General features: G+C 34.4%; 1 protein-coding gene across 3 annotated transcripts; it reads left to right on the plus strand.

The window, feature by feature from the left end:
• The first annotated feature begins 15,055 nt into the window (after positions 1–15,055).
• LOC109167801 (receptor protein kinase-like protein ZAR1) lies at positions 15,056–18,390 on the plus strand. 3 transcript variants are annotated; one of them, XR_002051906.1, is made up of 3 exons: positions 15,056–16,783; positions 17,080–17,772; positions 18,320–18,390. XR_002051906.1 is itself a non-coding variant. In XM_019316880.1 (2 exons), exons 1-2 carry the CDS (start codon positions 15,328–15,330, stop codon positions 17,718–17,720), a joined length of 2,097 nt encoding a protein of 698 aa, XP_019172425.1. In that variant the 5' UTR covers positions 15,056–15,327; the 3' UTR covers positions 17,721–18,174. The 3 variants fall into 3 exon arrangements, 1 of the variants encoding a protein (XP_019172425.1); XR_002051905.1 differs by lacking the exon at positions 18,320–18,390 and adding an exon at positions 17,916–18,174; XM_019316880.1 differs by lacking the exon at positions 18,320–18,390 and having other exon boundaries at positions 17,080–18,174.
• The last annotated feature ends 2,757 nt before the right edge of the window (positions 18,391–21,147 follow it).

Genomic DNA, 21,147 nt, shown 5'->3' on the forward strand with positions numbered 1-21,147 from the left:
GTATAAACGGTTGCATCGTACTTTTGTCTCTTTGGGTATTAATCATAGGCAGTCTTGTGCCTATACCCATGAGCAGAATGGTAGAGTTGAGCGTCGGCATCGTCACGTTGTGGAAACGGGTTTGGCTCTCTTGGCCCAGGCTTCGGTTCCACAACGATATTGGGATTATGCCTTTGAGACTGCGGTCTATCTCATCAATAAGATGCCGACTCGGGTTTTGGATAATGATAGTCCTCATTCTCGGTTGCATCGTTCTAGTCCTTCTTACTCTTTCTTGCGTGTGTTTGGCTGTCTCTGTTATCCTCTATTACGCCCGTATAATCGTAACAAGTTGCAGTATCGGTCTTCTGCGTGTGTGTTTCTTGGTTATCCGTCTTCGTTTCGTGGCTATCGTTGTTTTGATCCTGCTACTAACAAGGTATTCATTTGCCGTCATGTGCGGTTTGATGAAACCATATTTCCATTTGCTTCTTCTGTCCCCTCTCAGGTCTCTAGCTCTCGCCCGATTGAGCCGTGGGGTGTTGGCGCCGTTCAGGTTGGCGCGAGCTCCGGTGTTTGTTCTGCTGGGCCGGATCCTCGTCCGGAGATGGACACGGATTCCGGGGCTGCTGGTGCTGCTTCTGATTCCCGCACCGAGACTGCCGTGGCTCCAGATGTGGCAGTCTCGGGTGCTCCTAAGGCGCCCAAGCGAGGTCGGCGCGCGGTAAAACCGGTTCCACCTCAGTCTCATGTTATGGCGACTCGTTCTTTGGGGCCGACGCAGCATGTGGCTCTTATGACTGTTTCTGAGCCGACCTGTTATTCTCAAGCAGTTCGGCATCCGGAATGGCGTGAGGCCATGGATCTTGAGTTTAATGCCCTTCTCCAGAATCACACTTGGCGTCTGGTTAGTCGCACACTTGGTATGAATGTTGTAGGCTGCAAATGGGTGTTCAGGATGAAGCGCAAGGCTGATGGCACGATTGAGCGGCATAAGGCTCGGTTGGTGGCTAAGGGGTTCAATCAAGTCGCAGGACAGGACTTTTTTGAGACCTTCAGTCCTGTTGTAAAACCCACAACCGTGCGGCTTCTTCTCTCCTTGGCTGTCTCTCGCGGTTGGGTAATTCGGCAGTTGGATGTTCACAACGCCTTTCTGAATGGTAATTTTGCAGAGACAGTCTACATGCGACAGCTGCCTGGCTATGAGGACTCGTCACGACCGGATGATGTATGCTTATTACAGAGGTCACTCTATGGTCTTAAGCAGGCTCCTCGCGCATGGTTTAACAGGTTACATGCTTTCTTGGTGTCGGTTGGTTTTTCACCTTCAAAGACTGATGTCTCTTTATTCATATACACTCGTGACTCTGTATCTTTATATGTGCTTGTTTATGTGGATGATATCCATGTTATGGGATCTGATGCTTCGCGTGTTACTCGGCTTCTGACTGACTTAGCCTCGGAGTTCAAGATTCGTGACATGGGTGCTCCGTCTTTTTTTCTAGGCATTGAGACGGTCTCTTGTGGTGATGGTTTGTTTCTTTCTCAGCAGCGATACATGCGAGATATCTTGAGCCGTGCAGGTATGGTGGACTGCAAGCCGTTGGCTACTCCGGTGCCTGTGACTCGACCCGTTTCTGAATCTGTGGTTCCTTATGCCGATCCCACGCAGTATCGCAGTCTTGCTGGGGCTCTGCAGTATCTTACTGTCACTCGCCCGGATTTATCTTTTGCTGTGAATCGGGTCTGTCAGCATATGCACTCCCCGACTACTGAGCATTGGGCAATGCTCAAACGTGTTCTGCGGTACGTTAAAGGCACTTTGCATTTTGGTCTGTTTATTCGCCCATCCTCCTCTGTTGCAGTGCATGCTTTTTCGGATTCGGACTGGGCTGGGGACCCCGCTGACAGAAAGTCTACTAGCGGCTTTGCGGTTTTTCTTGGTGACAATCTGATCTCTTGGTCTTGCCGGAAGCAACGTACGGTTGCTCGTTCGTCTACAGAGGCCGAGTACAAGGCACTAGCTGACGTGTCTGCTGAGGTCACCTGGTTGGTTTCTCTATTGCATGAACTTCGGTTGCCGTTGGCAGCTCCTCCCACTCTCTGGTGTGATAATCTGGGTGCAACTTATCTCTGTTCCAACCCGGTGTTCCATGCTCGTACGAAACATGTGGAAATTGACTATCACTTTGTTCGTGACAAAGTGGCAAAGAAAGAGTTGCAGGTTAGCTTCATTTCTACTAAGGATCAGCTGGCTGACGTGTTCACTAAAGCTCTCCTTGGTCCGCGTTTCTCTACTCTGTGTGGCAAGCTCAATGTTGTAGCTAGTCCACCTTGTGCTTGAGGGGGAGTATTAGGACTCTATTATTATTAGTATTTGTTACCTATTGTTACTAGTATTAGTCTTGTATTAGGTTTGCTATTCGCTACTATATATATTCCTGTACAGACTTATTATTTGATTCATTCAGAAATATTATATCCTCATCCTCTTAATAATCTGCATGCTTGGTTATCTGTTGAGGTGTCTGGTCTATTATCTGCCTGTGTGTTCTGGCTGGCTTCCTGACTGTATCAGGATGGACGCGAATATGAAACTACCGGAGTTGGATGGTCACAACTACTCCTTCTGGAAAGCTCGAATGAAGATCTATTTCCAAGCTCAAGGAACGAGAGTTTATCGCACTGTTCTTACTTGATGGACTCCTCCAAGAATTCAGAATTATGATGGAACCACTGAGGTCAAACCTATGGAAACTTGGACTGAAGAAGAGATAACTGCATCAGATCTCAATATTATGGCACTGAATTCCATTGTCGGATCTCTACATGAATCTATTTTCAGTCTTTTTACATGAATAAAAGAAGTTAAACGCGCATAGAAAATTTTTGAAACCAGATATGAGGGTACTAGTGATGTCAAACAATCACCCTCATATTCCTATGTTATTGTTTATTGATTTTCTGCAATCACCCTATTATCATTCATCTTTTCTTTATGGAGAATTCTATTTTCTCCATCAATGGTAACCTACCAAAATGATTCAATTAATTATTTTGCTAATTCAATAATTTTTATTGAAATTTTTTGTACTTCATATATCTAATTGCACAATTCAGTATAATTTGATGACTTATTTAACTTATTCTTAATAATTATCATAAAACTTATCAATTTAATTGTGTCACTAATCATACACGATGCCAACCTATATACTAGTATCTATTGGTTTGTAGTGCATGTGGGCATATATATTTTGTCACATGACAGATATATTATAGTTAGGGGGATTTCATGGGATCATATATATGCATGGTCGGTCTAACGTTTTATCATATCATTCAGGAAATTTAGGTTATATATAATATATGGGGTCCTTCAGTTCAGTCCTTGATCAGGTTGGATTTGTAGTGAGTAGGGCCCTCACCCCGGCCCGGACATATATTCGTTGGCTACCAATCTACCATGCATTATATTGTTGTTTTAGCTTTATCCATTGGATTGTTTTTATGCCTTCACTAAATGTCATCATTACCATTTCTTTTTTAAAATACTTTTAAAAAATATAATGACTAAATTAATTAAAAGTTTAAGTATATTGACTAAATAATGGAAAATTGTATTCTTGGTTCTCCCGTGATACGGACTTACTTTCCAAGTTATATGTCTGATTATCTTTAATCCCTATGGAATACGCAAAATAACGATTTAGTCTCTAAAGGACAAAATCAATAACTTTATTAAGTAACATATTGGTGGCTGAAACAATCTCCGATGAACTAAAATAGTCACTTTGGACATAACTTAAGGTTAAAAATGGTGATGCGTATAGGGTTAAATATGTATCACAAGTATAACTGAATGATAAAAAAAAAAAAAATCCCGCTAATTAAATTAAAAGAAACTTCGGCTTCCGTATTAATTTCTTTAACCAAAAGAAGTAACATTTTAAGGTGTCCTTATAATAACTACTAGTATTTTCACCCGTGCGATGCACGGAATGTAATTGTTGTAATATATTAAGAATATTTAAATCGATATATAATTATTTAAGAGTTAATTTCACCAGAGGTCGCTTATCTTTCCTGACAATTCCAAATTTAATCCTAGACTATAGTTATTAATTATTATGATTTATTCTATGTTATAATTCTTACGTTAATATTCTTACTATTGTTATTAACACTTAATTACTTTTAGATATTATTTTTACCACTTATATTATTATTATATTATTATTATTATTATTATTATTAGTTTCTTTTCAAGTTCTGTTAGTATATAATGGCCGTGAGGTACAAAAATAATATAATCATAATTAAATATTCTTGTATTGTATTCTGTGGGTCACAATAATAATATACAATAATTAAATATTCTCCAATTCTATATTCATCTAGGATTTCTATTACCATCATTAATTATTCTCTAATTTATCATAATTAAATAGTTTGACCAATTATAAAGAGAGATTATTAAATAATGCACGGGACAATTCTTTAATTAGAAATTTTAAAAATTATTTAATAAAACATAAGGTTTCTCATAATTTTTTCTTAGAAATTAATAAAGCATTTTTTTTAGAAATTGGTGGGTCAAATCGCCTACGACAGTTTGCAGTGGATAGATCTCGAAAAAATACGCGATTTCAAAAAAACATTTGTCCAAAACGGACAACCGAGTCAAAAGTTATGCCTTGTAGAACTTTTGACACTTTACAACTTAAAAAAAAAAAAAAAAAAAAAATTAATCACCGGTTCAGCCGGCGATGCGGCCACGGAGGAGGCCGATTCTGGCCTTCCTCGCCGCGGCGCGATTTTTGAAACACTGATATATAGTATAGATAGAATAGGAATAGTATGACACAATTTTATAATATTATAATAGAATTTTAACCCAGAATTATTGTAGAAATCAATATATTTTATTGAGAAGAGAGATTTTTTAGGAATTGAGCGGGAAGTTAAAATTTCAGGATTTTGTTATTATATGTAAATATAGATGTGTTAGAGTATATGACATTCCAATGCCAACACAAAAAATAGTAAATGATGAGGCAAAAACTTGATTGTCGGTAGCAAAGAGTTATTACCATACTTCTTCTTTTTTTTTTTTTTAATTAAGAAAACGACTAAATGAGTCATTTAACCATATGCAAAACAACAATTGAATTCTTAAATATTAAAAAGTTTTAGTTGAATTCTTTAACTCATAAAATCGATGTAATTAAGTCAACTAGTATAATGTGTTGTCTAATATAGGGGTAGTCGAAAGTTTATGGCAAAATCAGGTAAATATGATATAATTTTTATGTTGTTATATGAGTTTATGGATTCAATTGAAACTTTTTATAATTTAATAGGCTAATTGTTGTTTTAATTTATATATATATTGATGGCCTATTTAACAGTTTTTCCTTTCTTTTTAAAAATTTTTTTAACTACATTTTAAATTTTAAGCAATCACATTAGTGATACGCAAGTAAATAGTTACATTTGAACAAGGTTTAGAACAATACTATTTTTTTCTTACTAAGATGATGAGATTATAAAATAGTTCTACTGACTTAGTAACTCACAAAGTATGATCCAATGGAACTAGACCGTCAAATTAAAGAGCTGATCGGTCGGAGATGTACTCGACCGACCACTTCTCGATCAGTTGGTCGGAGAAATCTAGGCATACAAGATGGAGGAGTAGCTAGTGGCTAGGGTGGACACTTGATGAACGTGTTGTCAATGTGATAGCCAAATAGACTAATTGACTACTCTCCTCTTTTAATAAGAACATGTTACGTTGACGTCAGACCCTTAGTGTTTGATTTAAATTTATTTGTTTTGAAGGAAGAAAATTAATTCATTAAATCCAAAGTAAGAATGTCATGAACAAAGGCTAGGAGCCTAGGATGAGTGGTATACCACTCACAAGGGTCAAGAGAAACAGCTTGTCTAGCAAAAGCATGGGCAGCCTAGTTCGCAAACCGTCTAATAAAATTGAAGCTAACATCGCTAAACTGCTTCTCAGCTTCTTTAATATCAGAAACAATAATACCAAACTCAAAATTAAAACAAGGACCATGCATAGCAGTAATAACTAATTGAGCATCCGTCTCGACGTCCACTTTGTCGATATTCAACTCCTTTAGCCAACTAAGCGCTTCCCGAATACTCACAGCCTTATCCACCTTCACTGAGTAATACCCGGCCCATCCAAGATATCGATTTGCCAACTTTGAACGAACCCAAGTTATCCCGAATTATCCATCCAAAACTCATCCGCCCATTAGCCTCTTCATCAATAGCTGCATCAACATTCAACTTCAATTCCATCTACCAATATTTATTATTAGAAAATTAAAAAAAAAAAAAACAAAAAAAAACAAAATAAAACAAAAACAAAAACCAAAACAAACAAACAAAGTGGATTGCATAAATCTAAACCGCACAATACTATTCCATCTGGATTAGTTAATGATATATTAATGCCTAGCTAGGAGCCGTTGGATGTCAAAAACAATTTATTTTATTTTGTTTAAGAAAGGTAGGAGCGGGGACCTTGGGCTCGTGACTCCATCATCAGACTGTCTCTGAAACGGCTACTTCTATAGTTCACCAGCTGGGGGGACCGGACCCGCCCTGTATTATGACATCCTCAATTCTCGCAATTAGTAATAATCACTGTTAGTTATTGCCTGCCATAACTACTAAACTACATATATCTCACTGTCAATGCTACATACCTAAGCTCTTTTTTTGGATGACAAGAAAAACTCCAACCATAAAGGCCATAATCTTTTCGAATGTGAGTAAATTAATCTTATTTTATGACTCTAGTTAGTCGGTAAAGAACTACAAGGAAGTAAACCAACTTAGATTACTCATATCATTTTATGGTTAAACTAAGGAGACAAAAATTCGATCGAACTCGTGATTGACTTTGTAGTTACAAGTGTGAATCTCTTACCATTTTAGCTGGGTTATCATACCTAAGCTACTTTAATTCGTAGAATTGCTAGCATGCATGTCTTCAAACAACGTATGAAAATGGGTTGTTGGTCCCATGTTGCTTTCTTCTATCTTCCTATAATACGAAGGAGATCGAGTTGAGAGAAAAGCTTGACTTTTTCTTAGTTGTCACTATTCCTACTTTAACACAACATTTTTGCATCTCAAGAAATTTCTTGTCCACTTCCTCATCCCTTTCTACTCATACATGTCTCAGCCTCAATATAACAAATGATTAAATTCTCTTTTTCATTTTCTTAATTTCTTTTTAATTCTCGATGGATAAAAATTGCCATTCCTTATAACATCGAGATATCTATAAAAAGTTATATATTTCAAGCCCACACGGACTTAACTCAATAGTTCAGTAAGTAATATTTGGGAGAAGAGACCAATGTCTGAATCTCAACGGCAGTGTGTGATTATATCTAAAGTAGATAGATCCCTTGTGCATGCACACCGACATTTAGCACTGTCTACTCAGGCATTGAGTCACCGTGATTTACATCCTCTCAAATACTTTGTCGGGCCGTGATTTGGGAGTCCTTGAAGTTGGGGATTCAACGAGAAAAAAAGTTATACACTTCAATCAATAAAGAATAACATTTATTACTACGTTATCTAAAATATCATTTAAATGATATGTTTTGTAAAATTAAACTCTTCCCTTTATATATCTACTATACTAATAAGAGCCCAAGAGAGTTAGGCCTATAATGGGTAGAAAAAATGACAGTCACAGATTTTAATCAAATGAATGGCTCAGATTGATTAGATTTTAATTTTTCTTTTAAGATTTCTTAATTTATCCTTAATGAATATGATTATCTATCAGTTAACTTTTCCGTTAAATATTATCTTTTCCGTTAATTTATGTTAATTCACAGTTAACTTACTCATTGATTTCAATAAGTTCTTAGGTTCAAACCCTATCCCAATCAAAGTAGGCATAATTAGTACTCTATTTTACTCTTATTAAATTAAATAATAATTTAGTAGCTACAACAAAAAATAATACATATGCATTTCTTTAATTTAGAATTATGTGTCTACAATGTCTTTATTCAAAAAAAAATATTCATTATCAATAAATTAAATAAGAGAAATAATTTCATTAGTTATATTGTCTTTATTTTTCTCTAATATAAAAATTCTTTACATTCAAATTCATCGATTGATTATATTCGCTACATTGTCCCTACAATGTCTTTATTAAAAAAAAAAATTATTCATTATCAATAAATTAATTAAGAGAAATAATTTTATTAGTTATATTGTCTTTATTTTTCTCCAATGTAAAAATTCTTTACATTCAAATTCATCAATTGATTATATTCACTACATTGTCTATTATCTTTTTTGTGCACAATTTTTTTTAATTAAATATCAAAGTTATAATACAAAATAATGCTATATATTTATTTATCAAGTATTTTATTAATATCATGAAAAAATTAAAAAAATATATGGAGTAATTAATAAAGTCAATCATATTAACTACTTGAGGGATTTGTTGACAAAGAGAGTATTCAAATCACACAACAAATTGAAGTGCGAATTATCTCGCAATATCCCTGTTTGACAACCAGTAGTTAGCGGTTAGCGTTAGCGGATTATATTAGCGGATTTGACCAGCGACTTATATCAACGGTTGAAAAAAAAAAGATTTTTGAAAAAATTAGCTGTTTAAATTAATATGTAAAATGACCTAATGATATACATATAATAATAATAATAATAATAATAATAATAATAATAATAATAATAATAATAATAATAATAATAATAATAATAATAATAATAATAATAATAATAATTGTTTTTTAAAAATAAAAAATATAATTAAGCCAATCATATTAACTACTTGGGAGATTTATTGATAAAAAAGAGTATTCAAATCACACAACAAATTGAAGTGAGAAACTACCTCGCAATGTCATTGTACGTTTGGCAATCAACAGTTAACTCTTCAATATTAGTATATATTTAATATTTTATGCCCTAATTTTTATTTGCTCTCCCTTATGTCCCGTATTTGGTTTCAACCATACCTATACAATTATTTTATTGAAAATTATAATCAATCTTGACTATATTATCTTGCATTTGTAAACTTAGAATTTTCTATTTAAATACGCAAATTCAACATTTAATTATCTATGTATGAAAAATTTCAATATAATCTTGCATTGATATATATTTTAAAGTACTTATTTAAAAAAAATATTGGGCATTATCTCAATCGCGCAATGCGCGTAAAAACTAGTCTATCTAATAAAACACAAGGTACAACTTTGAATAATATGTAATATTAAATCACAATATTTTAAAATTTCCTTAATTTAATTCTCTATTTTTTCTTAGTGTTGGCAAAAAATTGTGTTCCTTACTATATTTAAATGACCAAAAAAATTAACATTTATTAATTTTTATTACCTAAAATACTATTTAAATAAGAATTTTGAAATATTATTTTTGTTACGTATACATTTAATACTCAATACAAAAATATCTTCTATTTTGAAATTTATATTGCATTTTATTATATTGTGGACAAAAATAGGGAACTTTATCATTTAGTCAATGCATTCAATATACGTTTTCAAATCTATGTATTTGGTAAGGGACATATTTTCTAGGCAGAAACAGTATGTGAATTAATATAAGGATTACAAAGAAGAAAATCTAAAATTTTGTAAATTGAAACAAGTATATAACTTTTTAAATTTGGCAATTTCATATTAAATTTGTAGTTTCTATGCAATTTTGTAAAAGTTTACTATTCAAAAAAAAAAAAAAAAACCCAGCACTTATGACCACACAGTGCTTCATTGATTCATTGATAGCCAATTTGAAGATATACTTAAATATACTGTCAACTAATTGACAATTCAACTAGATAGAATCGGGTAAGGTTTCCAATAGTAAATTTGGACAAAGTTTTACAGAAGTTTAAATTTGGTATGAAATTATCAATTTAAAAAAAAAAAAAAAAAAAAAAAAAAAAAAAAAAAAAAAAAAAACAGTTTTGATCCCTAAAATATAGAGCAAGTATAGTTCTAGTTATTAATTTGCATGCTATTGCAAATTTTCCCCTATAGGGCATTTGGTTGAAGGAAATTTAAATTCCCTTCTCACTTACAGTGCGTTTGGTTGGAGGGGGGAATTATGTGGGAAAGGAATTGTAATTCCATGGGAGTTGAATTACTAGGAATAAAGTGGGAATTTAAATTCCAGTGTTTGGTTGATAGGAATAGAATTACTGGGAATTTCAATTCCAATGTTTGGTATACATGGGAATTGAAAGGGAATAAGTAGTATAAAGTCAAAAATGTACATTATTGTTGTTAGGCATTAATTTTAGGTTAAAAAAGGAAGGGGTAATTTTGACTCATCACTATCTTTTTTTCCCAGGAATTAAAATACCAGGGGGGGACATGGGATTTTAATTCCATGAAAATGGGGGAATTGCAATTCCATGGAATTGCAATTCCCTCCAACCAAACTACGGAATTTAATGGCCTTTGGAATTAGGTGAGAATTAAGTGGGAAGGGAATTTAAAATCCCTCCAACCAAACGCCCTGTTAATTCTCACTTAATTCAAATGGCATAAAATTTTCTTGTTTGGTTGAAAGGAATTACAATTCATGGAATTGCAATTCTCTCGTTTTCATGGAATTAAAATCCCATGTTTCCCTGGGATTTTAATTCCTGGGATTTTAGAAAGAAAAAAAGATAGTGATGAGTCAAAATTACCCATTCCTTTTTTAACCTAAAACTAATGTCTAAAAACAACAATGGACATTTTTTACTTTATACTACTTATTCTCTTTCAATTCCCATGTATACCAAACATTGGAATTGAAATTCCCAGTAATTCTATTCCTGTAAACCAAACACTGGAATTTAAATTCCCACTTTATTCCCAGTAATTCATCTCCCATGAAATTATAATTGCATTCCCACGTAATTCCCCCTCTCCAACCAAACGCCATGTTAATTCATCTTCACATTGGATATATTTTTATCCACTGATGAACAAACACAATCACTTCAAACGTTTCACTTTTGGCACCTAAGAGAAAACTCGAGGATGAAAATATCCAATTTGATCCCTTGACTATTAGGATTTCACCACTTTAGTCATTCACTATCAAAGTTGCTCAATTTAGTCCCTAGCTATGTAATTTTTACCTAAAATGGTCTCTTGACTATTAGGATTTCACCACTTTAATCCTCGACTACCAAAGTTTCTCAATTTAGTCCCTAACTATGCAATTTTTAATTGAAAATGGTTCATCGACTATTAGGATTTCATCACTTTAATTTGATCCTCGCTCGACTATTAGGATTTCACAACTTTGGTCCTCGACTCTCCAAAAAGGTCCCCAAATCCACACTAAACTTACATTTTAGGTTAACATTTGGATAGGTGGGGACTAAATTGAATAACTTGGTAGTCGAGGATCAAAGTGGTGAAATCCTAATAGTCGAGAGACAATTTTAGGTAAAATTTGCATAGTTAGAGACTAAATTGAGCAACTTTGGTAGTCAATGACCAAAGTGGTGAAATTTTAGTAGTTGAGGGACTATTTTAGATAACAATTGCATAGTTAGGGATTAAATTGAGCAACTTTTATAGTCGAAAGCTAAATTGATGAAATTCTAATAATCGAGGGACCAAATTGGGTATTAAGTCAAATATTCACTTTAACAACAAACTAAGAGAAACATTTATAGTGGCATTTAAATTAGGTGAAAACACACTTAACTTATATATTTGAAATTAGAAGTGCAATTTTATTTAAAATATTTGAATATAATTAGTGCAAAATAAATCTTAAAGTAAACAAAAATATGATATATATATATATATATATATATATATATATATATATATGATCAAATGAGAACCAGTTCATAGGAAAGAATTACATCTGGAAAATTCAGATCGATCAAATTGAATTAAAAAAAATATGGTGACATTTTCGTAATTATCACAAACTTTACTACGCAAACTTGAATACTAAAATATGCAATTCTCTGACTTTTTTGAGGTTTGCAAATTTAGTATTAACATTTTGCACATTTAGTATTAGTATTTTACATATTTAGTATTAAAATATTCCACTTTCAAAAATGTGAAAGTGCATTGCACTTAGTGTTTCGATTTTAGAATTTATGACTGAGTTTTTGATTTTATTTGGTTTAGTAATTTACTTTTTTATTGTTTAAGATCTAGCATTTACGGTTTAGATTTAAAATTTAACTTTTTTCATCGATTTTATAAAACTTACCAAGTTTGCATATTTAATGGTTAAATATTGCATATTTAAGTGTTCAAGTTTCATAGTGAAGTTGATCATAATTACAAAAATAACAGCGTGTTGTTTTAAAATCTGATCATATTCATTCTTTTTTCTCTCCTATGATATTATTCTCTTATGATCTTTGCATATATAAATGTGTTAACGAGAACTTAAAACATTTTCATAGGTTTTGAAGTCTATGTTGTACAATTTATTGTATACCACCATAGAAGATTGATTAACAATTTTTCCATTATAGCAAATGCATTAACTACAGCATTATTTTCTAAAATAATGTTAAGTAAATGTCAATAGGTAAATATAAATGTTTGAATCAATTTAACTAAATTCTGATATCCATAAATACATTTTAAAAAATAAAACATATACTAAATGATCAAATTTATTAATAAATTTTGTTATAAAATGCCTTTTGCAAATTAAGGGAAATATGAAATTATTGGGTGTCAGGGCCTACCAAAAGAGCTGATGGAAGCCTCACATTCTAGAATTTATTACTCCGTATTTTATTCAATCAAAATATCGCGATAAATTGGACTTTTATTTATTTATTTTTTTTGCAAAATAAATTGGACGTATTTAATTCCCGTGATTGTAATGATTCCTTGTACAAAGTTCATTTTTCATTCTCTCCTAATTTTTAAATACTATATTGATATCCACATCCATGTAAAACTAAACTCGAATAACACCTTTCCAAAAGTATTGTTTCATACACATGAATTTGACGAAAACGCCCGCATGGGTAGCTCAACTGGTCATAGAGGTGAAACTTTGAAAGAATGAACAGGGATCGAGTCTCACCAGCGGCAAGTGAGGGGGGCTCTTTGTGCGCAGTGAGCACCGGTCTAGCCTCTGTGGTTCATGTTCGGGCCGGGGTGTGGGGAGCCCTTAGGGTTGGGGTTCAGCCTTTGTGATCTTAGTTGACTAAAAACTACAATGAAATAAACTAAAACTACAATGAAATAAACTAATCTACGTTGGTCATAACTAACCAGCTCATATTGTAAAAGAGTTAATTCCAGCAATGGTCCTCCGACTATATTGATTTTCCAAAATTAGACCTTGACTTTTAATTTGAACACTTTAGGTCCCTTGACTTTTAATTTCTTTCCAATTGAGGTCCTTTCGTCAGAATACGGTTAATTGAATTTTAAATGAAGGGGTAAACTCATCATTTCACCTGCCTATGTATTATTCTTAGTATTTCTCCATTGTATACGCGATATATATGAAGATAATCTTAGTCGAAACCCTAAAATGTTCCTCGTCGTTCCCCATTTGCTGACTACTCGTGTGTGCGTTCCTCTATTATTGAGATGTTTACAAGGTATAACAGCGAAATACGAAGGGAGAAATACGAAGAATAATACATAGGCAGGTGAAAGGACGAGTTTACCCCTTCATTTAAAGTCTAATGAACCGTATTCTAACGAAAGGACCTCAATTGGAAAGAAATTGAAAGTCAAGGGACCTAAAGTGTCCAAATTAAAAGTCAGGAACTAATTTTGAAAAATCACTATAGTCGGAGGACCATTGCTGGAATTAACTTTATTGTAAAAATTAAACAGATCAAGTTAATTATCTGACCAATTTAATTGATGTCGTTCCATAAATGTCACGTACTAAAAAAAAAAGTTTCATATTTTAGTATTTGTTTAGTCAGACATTTAAAATATAAAATATTGTTATTATTATCAAAGTAATTGATATATTTGGGCACAAAATATTATAAAAACTCATAAAAAGATAAAATAAAAATTACACTACAATATATTTTTTTTTTGAATGCTACTGACTCTATTATATTGTAGTATTTGTTCAAATATACTTTTTTTTTAACCTAATGAAGGACAAAAAGTCAACAACAACAACACCTCCAATGACTCTATTACATTGTAGTATCTGATCTGTTCATATATATTTTCTCAACCTAATGAAGCACAAAGAGTCAACAACTTATAGTATCTGTTCAAATAGGTACAAAGAGTCAATAATGCCTCTATTGAAATTCGATCTCATGACCTCCCACATGGGATCAGTCACTACATGATATCTGAGCATAATGTGCTTGGCAGTTACACCACAATATATTACAAAATGAGTTAATAACCAAAATCGTCCTCGACTATAGTGGTTTTTCTCAATTTCGTCCTAAACGACTTTGGTGACCTAATATCGTCCCAGACTTTTGTGTTTCGCTCAATTTAGTCCTCCATTTGTTATTCCGTCAAATTGGTATTAATAAAGGGACAATTCAGTAACGTCAATATTGATCTCTCTTTACTTTCAACTTGTGAAGTGCGAAATTCCTCTTTCTTGTACGAATTACGCCCAGAATTACTCCCGGACCTGCAAATCAAATTTTATATTCGCAGTTTTAGGAGTAATTCTGGGAGTACTTCGTAAAAAAAAAAGGATTTCGCAGTTCACATGTCTATGAGTAAAGAGATGCCAATATTAAAATTACTAAATTGTCTATTTATTTAACACTAAATGGACAGAATAACAAATGAGGGATTAAATTAAGCAAAAACACAAAAGTCTGGGACTAAATTGAGCGAAACACAAAAGTCTGGAACAATATTAGGTCACCAAAGTCGTTTAGGACGAAATTGAAAAAAACCACTATAGTCGAGGACGATTTTGAGTATTAACTCATTACAGAATAAAACACAATTCTTTATGGAATATCGTGTGTGAAGACTGCACAGTATTCATATGCCAAAACGTTAATCTAATTTTGCCAGTTGCCACTACCTTGCTATTTGCATAGCTAAACACAACTTTTTCCCTTCTCCAATGCTAATTTTCTTCTTTCCACACTCCTCTCTCACTGTCAAAGCTAGCTTTCTACTCTCTGTCTGTCTCTCTCTCTAGGACTCCATTGCTTCTGGTCCGAACCTTTCTCTTCTCTGCATCAACTTGGTTTTCATTTGTACAAAGGTAAGCTCATTGGCACTCTATCACCTTCCATATCCACCATAATTTCTCCAAGAAAGAGTGGGGAAGATGGTAATATTAGCATTGTTCATATTGATCTTCTGCAATTCACAAGCTGTGTTGAGTTCTTTGAATGAAGAAGGAAAATCCCTTTTGATCTTCAAGAAATCTATAGTAGATGACCCAGAAGGGTCAATGAGTGACTGGAACCGTTCCGATGAAACCCCTTGTTCTTGGAATGGTATTACATGCAAAGACCAGAGGGTTGTCTCTCTCAGCATTCCCAAGAAGAAACTCTCTGGATTTCTCTCTTCTTCCCTTGGCTCACTCTCTCAGCTCAGGCATGTGAACTTGAGGAGTAATAGGCTTAATGGGAGCTTGCCCCCTGGGCTCTTCAGAGCTCTAGGGTTGGAAAGTTTGGTTCTTTATGAGAATTATTTGTCTGGGCCTTTGCCTTTTGAGGTTGGGAATCTTAGTTTTCTCCAAACACTTGATTTATCACACAATTTCTTGAATGGGTCTTTGCCTGTGAGTTTGATTAGATGTAGAAGGTTAAAGAGCCTTTCATTGAGTGGGAATAACTTTAGTGGTTCATTGCCCAGTGGATTTGGGGCTGGGTTGGTTTCATTGCAACAACTTAACCTTTCTGATAATGATTTCAGTGGGTTTATTCCTAATGATTTGGGGAATTTATCTAATTTGCAAGGGACTGTTGATTTCTCACATAATATGTTTAGTGGTTCAATTCCACCAAGTCTAGGTAACCTTCCTGAGAAGATTTATATTGACCTGACTTATAACAATTTGAGCGGTCCAATTCCACAAAACGGTGCTCTAATGAATCGAGGACCAACTGCATTCCTTGGAAATCCTGGGCTTTGTGGTCCTCCGCTGAAAAATCCCTGCCCTTCAACTGGCCAGGCATGCCCGCCTTCCCAATATCCGTTCTTGCCCACACAAGACAAATCCGGGAGTAATGCGGGTGCCAAAGGTCTCAGCAAAGGCGCTGTGACTGCAATTATTGTCGGCGATGTGATTGGGATTTGTGTCATTGGGTTGCTCTTCTCGTACTGTTATTCAAGATTTTGTGTTCGTGGTAAGAGACGGGATGGGAGTGTTTGTGGTTTTGAGAAGGGAGGAAAGCAAAGGAGTGATTGTTTATGGTTTAGGAAGGATGAGTCAGAAACTTTATCAGAACATGAAGATCAATATGATCTTGTGGCACTGGATGGTCAAGTGGCGTTTGATCTGGATGAGCTTCTCAAGGCCTCTGCTTTTGTGCTTGGTAAGAGCGGGATTGGAATTGTCTACAAAGTCGTGCTTGAAGATGGGCTTACTTTTGCGGTGAGAAGACTTGGCGAAGGAGGCTCCCAAAGATTCAAGGAATTTCAAGCGGAAGTGGAAGCAATTGGGAAGCTAAGACATCCTAATATTGTAACACTTCGGGCCTATTATTGGTCAGTGGACGAGAAGTTGCTGATTTATGATTTTGTTCCAAACGGAAACCTTGCCACTGCCCTTCATGGTAACTTTTATGCCTATTAGCTATACACAATTCTCTCTGCTAGGATCAAGCGCTTACCACTACGCCAAAAGCTATAGTTAGTAGCAAAGGCGCAATTTTATTTCCTTACAGACCGCCATCACATTTTCGAGAGGCAAGGTGCTGGACTTGGCCCCACAATCCCCCTAGCCACCAATTGATGGACTTGGCCCTTTACTGGCCTCCGCCCAACACTCTCTTTTTACTCTTGTTGTTTTGAATTCTCCATATTGATTATGTCTGATAATTTGTCTTGCTGGTCCAATTGATCGCTGCAGGGAAACCCGGATTGGTATCATTTACACCGATTTCATGGTCCGAGCGTTTAAAAATACTTAAGGGAACTGCAAAAGGGTTGTTTTATTTGCACGAGTGCAGCCCAAAAAAATATGTCCATGGTGATCTGAAACCATCAAATATACTTCTTGGGCACAATATGGAACCCAAAATTTCGGACTTTGGACTCGGACGCCTTGCTAATATAGCCGGAGGCACCCCACCGCTTCTATCCAATCGAATGGCCTCAACTGAAACATCGACCATTGCTTCAACTGCAGCAACTTTAGAGTCGTGTTACCAAGCTCCAGAGTCGCAGAAAGCGTTGAAGCCATCTCAAAAATGGGATATTTACTCGTATGGAGTGATCTTGTTGGAAATGATCACGGGAAGGTCTCCAATAGTCCACGTGGGCTCCACCGAAATGGATATAGTTAACTGGCTTCACCTGTGCATCGACGAGAAGAAGCCACTTTCAGACGTGTTGGATCCATATCTAGCCGAAGATGCAGATAAAGAAGAGGAGATGATAGCAATTCTAAATATCGCAATGGCGTGTGTGCACAGCAGCCCCGAGAGGAGACCTTCAATGAGGTACATCTTGGAAGCCTTGGAAAGGCTACCGGTGCCAACTGAACACTAATGCATTTACACACATCCCATAATCGGTTTCCTCGATCTTCAAGAGATTAAAGGTATGTCTACCTTAGGAGTTAATTGTCTAATCGTGACATATTACTGTTTCTTACTAGTGTAACTGTGAAAGGTGTCGCGACATACTTGTCCTCTTGTTGATTTGGATTATATGATTCTCTTGTTTCTTTGTTGTTGCCTTTAGCTTTCTTTCATTCGGTAGTACATAGCGGGACAGCTGTAGTGAATTCGTTGCAACATGACCTGTACAAAATAATGTCGATGAAATTATGGGATTTCCTGTGCAAGTTGGGTAGATAATACAAGCACTACCAACCAACAATGATTTATCATCCTCTGCACTGTAAAGATCTTCAATCCTTGTTTCGATTTTCGAAATTATTTGCTGTTGTTGTTGTAGTAGTAGTTGTGTTATCAATTGAGCCATCACTCTTTTCTTGTTTTCTCCTGTGTCAAGAATTGAAAGATGCTTTAATTTCATTCCATTGAAGAATTGTGTATTCTTGATTGCATAAAAACAGAACATGGCCACTTGAGTCTTGAATTGTTTAGCATATATATATATAATATATAAAGATAAATGTGTAGTCTAACTATCAGCATCAACCCCATGCCAAAGGTTATTTGTTCAAATTTTTGTGTTGCCTAATAAAAAGAGACTATGGTCCATGTGTTGCTTGCAGTCCGTCAAAGGTAAATGACACGCACACGTGAGAGCAATCATTATACCGTGCACCAGGGCGCACATAGCAATGTGCGCCCCGCGCCTCTCAAAACGACGTCGTTTTGTTAAGTTGTGTGGGGAATTAAAGTGACGAAAATGTACGTGTATTCAGTTATAAAATTATGTGTTTTTAGGTATAAAATTCTCTGTACGTTCGAAACAGGGGATTTTTAATCCTTTTAAAAAAGATTATGTGTTTTCAGGTATAAAATTCTGTGTTTTCTATTATATAATTCTGTAAATTTGAAACATGAGGATTTTCAGTTATAAAAATTGTGTTTTCAGGTATAAAATTATGTATATACAATTTTGTACATTCGAAACATGATTTTTTTTTTTTTTAGTTAACAACAGACACGCGAAAATTTACAAAACGATGTCGTTTTGGGCCAGGACGCACAATGCATTGTGCATCCTAGTGCACAGTATAATTTGACCGTGAGAGGGTGTGTAAAATGTGCAGTTCAATTATCAATTTAAGCTTTTAGTTGAAGTGTAGCACATGCTTGAATTTGAATAGTGACCATGGAGACAACACAGGAAAACAAATTAATAGTGACCATGGAGACAACAAAGGAAAACAAATTAAGGAATTGTATGGGCAAGATTATGACAACACTTCCTTTAAACTTTTTTGACTATAATAACATTTTCGAAATTATTCGTTATTATTTTATACGAATAATAATCTACATAATGGCAGCAAACAGCCAAACACATATGACAATATACTGCAAAGTACTGTAATCTATGGTTAGAAATTATAACTTCTAAATAAAAAGTATTAAGTTATCTTTAATTATTTTCAACAAAAATATATATGACGACACATCACATATGTTTAATTTCTAGTTTCCTTTTCACCTTAAAAAGTGATGTTAGAGTATCCACAAGTGTGGGTTTTGTTGGATTTTTTGGTATCTATAGTGGGGAGAGAGTTTGAGGTAGAGGAAAGAGAAAGTAAGAAGAAAATGATTTTGTAAGAAATGCGGTTTTTTGTGGGTCTTGTAGGAAAAAAAGAAAAAAACAAATAAATGGCAATAATCGTTATATCGTGCACCAGGGCGCACATAGCACTGTGCGTCTCGCGCTTCTCAAAACGACGTCGTTTTGTTAAGTTGTTAAAAAAAATTCTCTGTTTCGAATGCACATAAACTCATAACAGAATACACATAATCTACATAATACACAATACTATAAACTTTTAACTAAATACACATAATGGGGTTTGGTTAACATAATACACATAAACTCATTAAACACAATACACATAAACTTTTGATTGAATACACATAATGGGGTTTGGTTAACATAATATACCTAAACTCTTAACTGAATACACATAAACTCATAGCACAATACACAAAAATTTTTAACTGAATACACATAATGGGGTTTGATCTGTTCGAATGGACAAAGTGATGTCAGTATGACATCAACATGAAACACGCGCGTTTTGTGCCTGGGCGCACATTGCTATGTGCACCGTGGTGCACGATATAAATTACCGCTGGTAAGCGTTGTGTGAACCAACAACGCCCAAACAAAAATTCTTGAATTTTTTTAAAAGAGATTTGTTTTTTTTTTCCTTTTTCCCCTTTTTCTTTTCATTCTATCTCCTTATTGGATGAAAAAAAAAACTGACAAAAATTAAACATTGTTGATGATAATACTAAAAAATTATTTGACCTCCCATTTCAAAGACTCACTTCATGCCACAAGGTCACAAGGTCAATGGCAAAGTTGTTGGTTTTATGACTTTTGGTAGTCAACGGTTGGCAAAATTCACTTTTAAAATAACGAGTATATAAGAAAAATATAGAGAAATATATGGATAGAATATAGATATTGTATTACTCGAGATTGCTTGTGGTTAGCGAAAATTGCCTCCTCCCCATGTATAGAGCGGTCGTTATATCGTGGACCACGGTGCACAAAACGGCTTAAAGAAACGGCGCGCCGTTACAGTTAACGGAGCGTGTATTTTTTGTGTATTAATTACCAACTAAAACTACAGTGTATCTAAACTGACAATGCCTCACGTATTATTTTTATATTATCAAGTGAAACTGCAATTGAAATGAAATGAAACTGTAGTTGTGTTGAAATGAAACTGCAGTGTATACAAAATGAAACTGAATAACAATTTCACATATTTGAGTGTATATTACAGTATTACCCAGCGAAACTGTAGTTATATCAAAATGATACTGTAGTTGTGTTGAAATAAAACTTCAGTGTATATAAAATGAAACTGAATAACATTTCACATATTTGAGTGTATATTGTGCAATGAAGCTGTAGTTATATCGAAATGAACATGTAGTTGTGTTTTAATGAAACTATAGTGTATATAAAATAAAATTAAATAACATTTTCACATATTTGAGTGTATAAATATCGAATGAAACGGTAGTTATATCGAAATGAAACTGTAGTTGTGTTGAACTGAAACTGCAGTGTATACAAAATGAAACTGAATAACCGAGTTATATTTTGCGGAACGGCACAGAACGATGCGAAAAGGGTGCCGTTTCTTTCACTAAACAAAACAACATCGTTTTGAAGCTCGATGCTTAAACAAAACAAAATGTTAATGTTTTCACCTTGCATTTAAGCTTATTTTCCTTGTTATTTGTTATAATTTTGCCCAAAGTGTCCTCATTTGATTCATTTGTGTGCTTATGAGTAA

The sequence above is a fragment of the Ipomoea nil genome, unplaced genomic scaffold (genome assembly GCF_001879475.1).
Source record: "Ipomoea nil cultivar Tokyo-kokei standard unplaced genomic scaffold, Asagao_1.1 scaffold3170, whole genome shotgun sequence".
NCBI lineage: Eukaryota > Viridiplantae > Streptophyta > Magnoliopsida > Solanales > Convolvulaceae > Ipomoea > Ipomoea nil.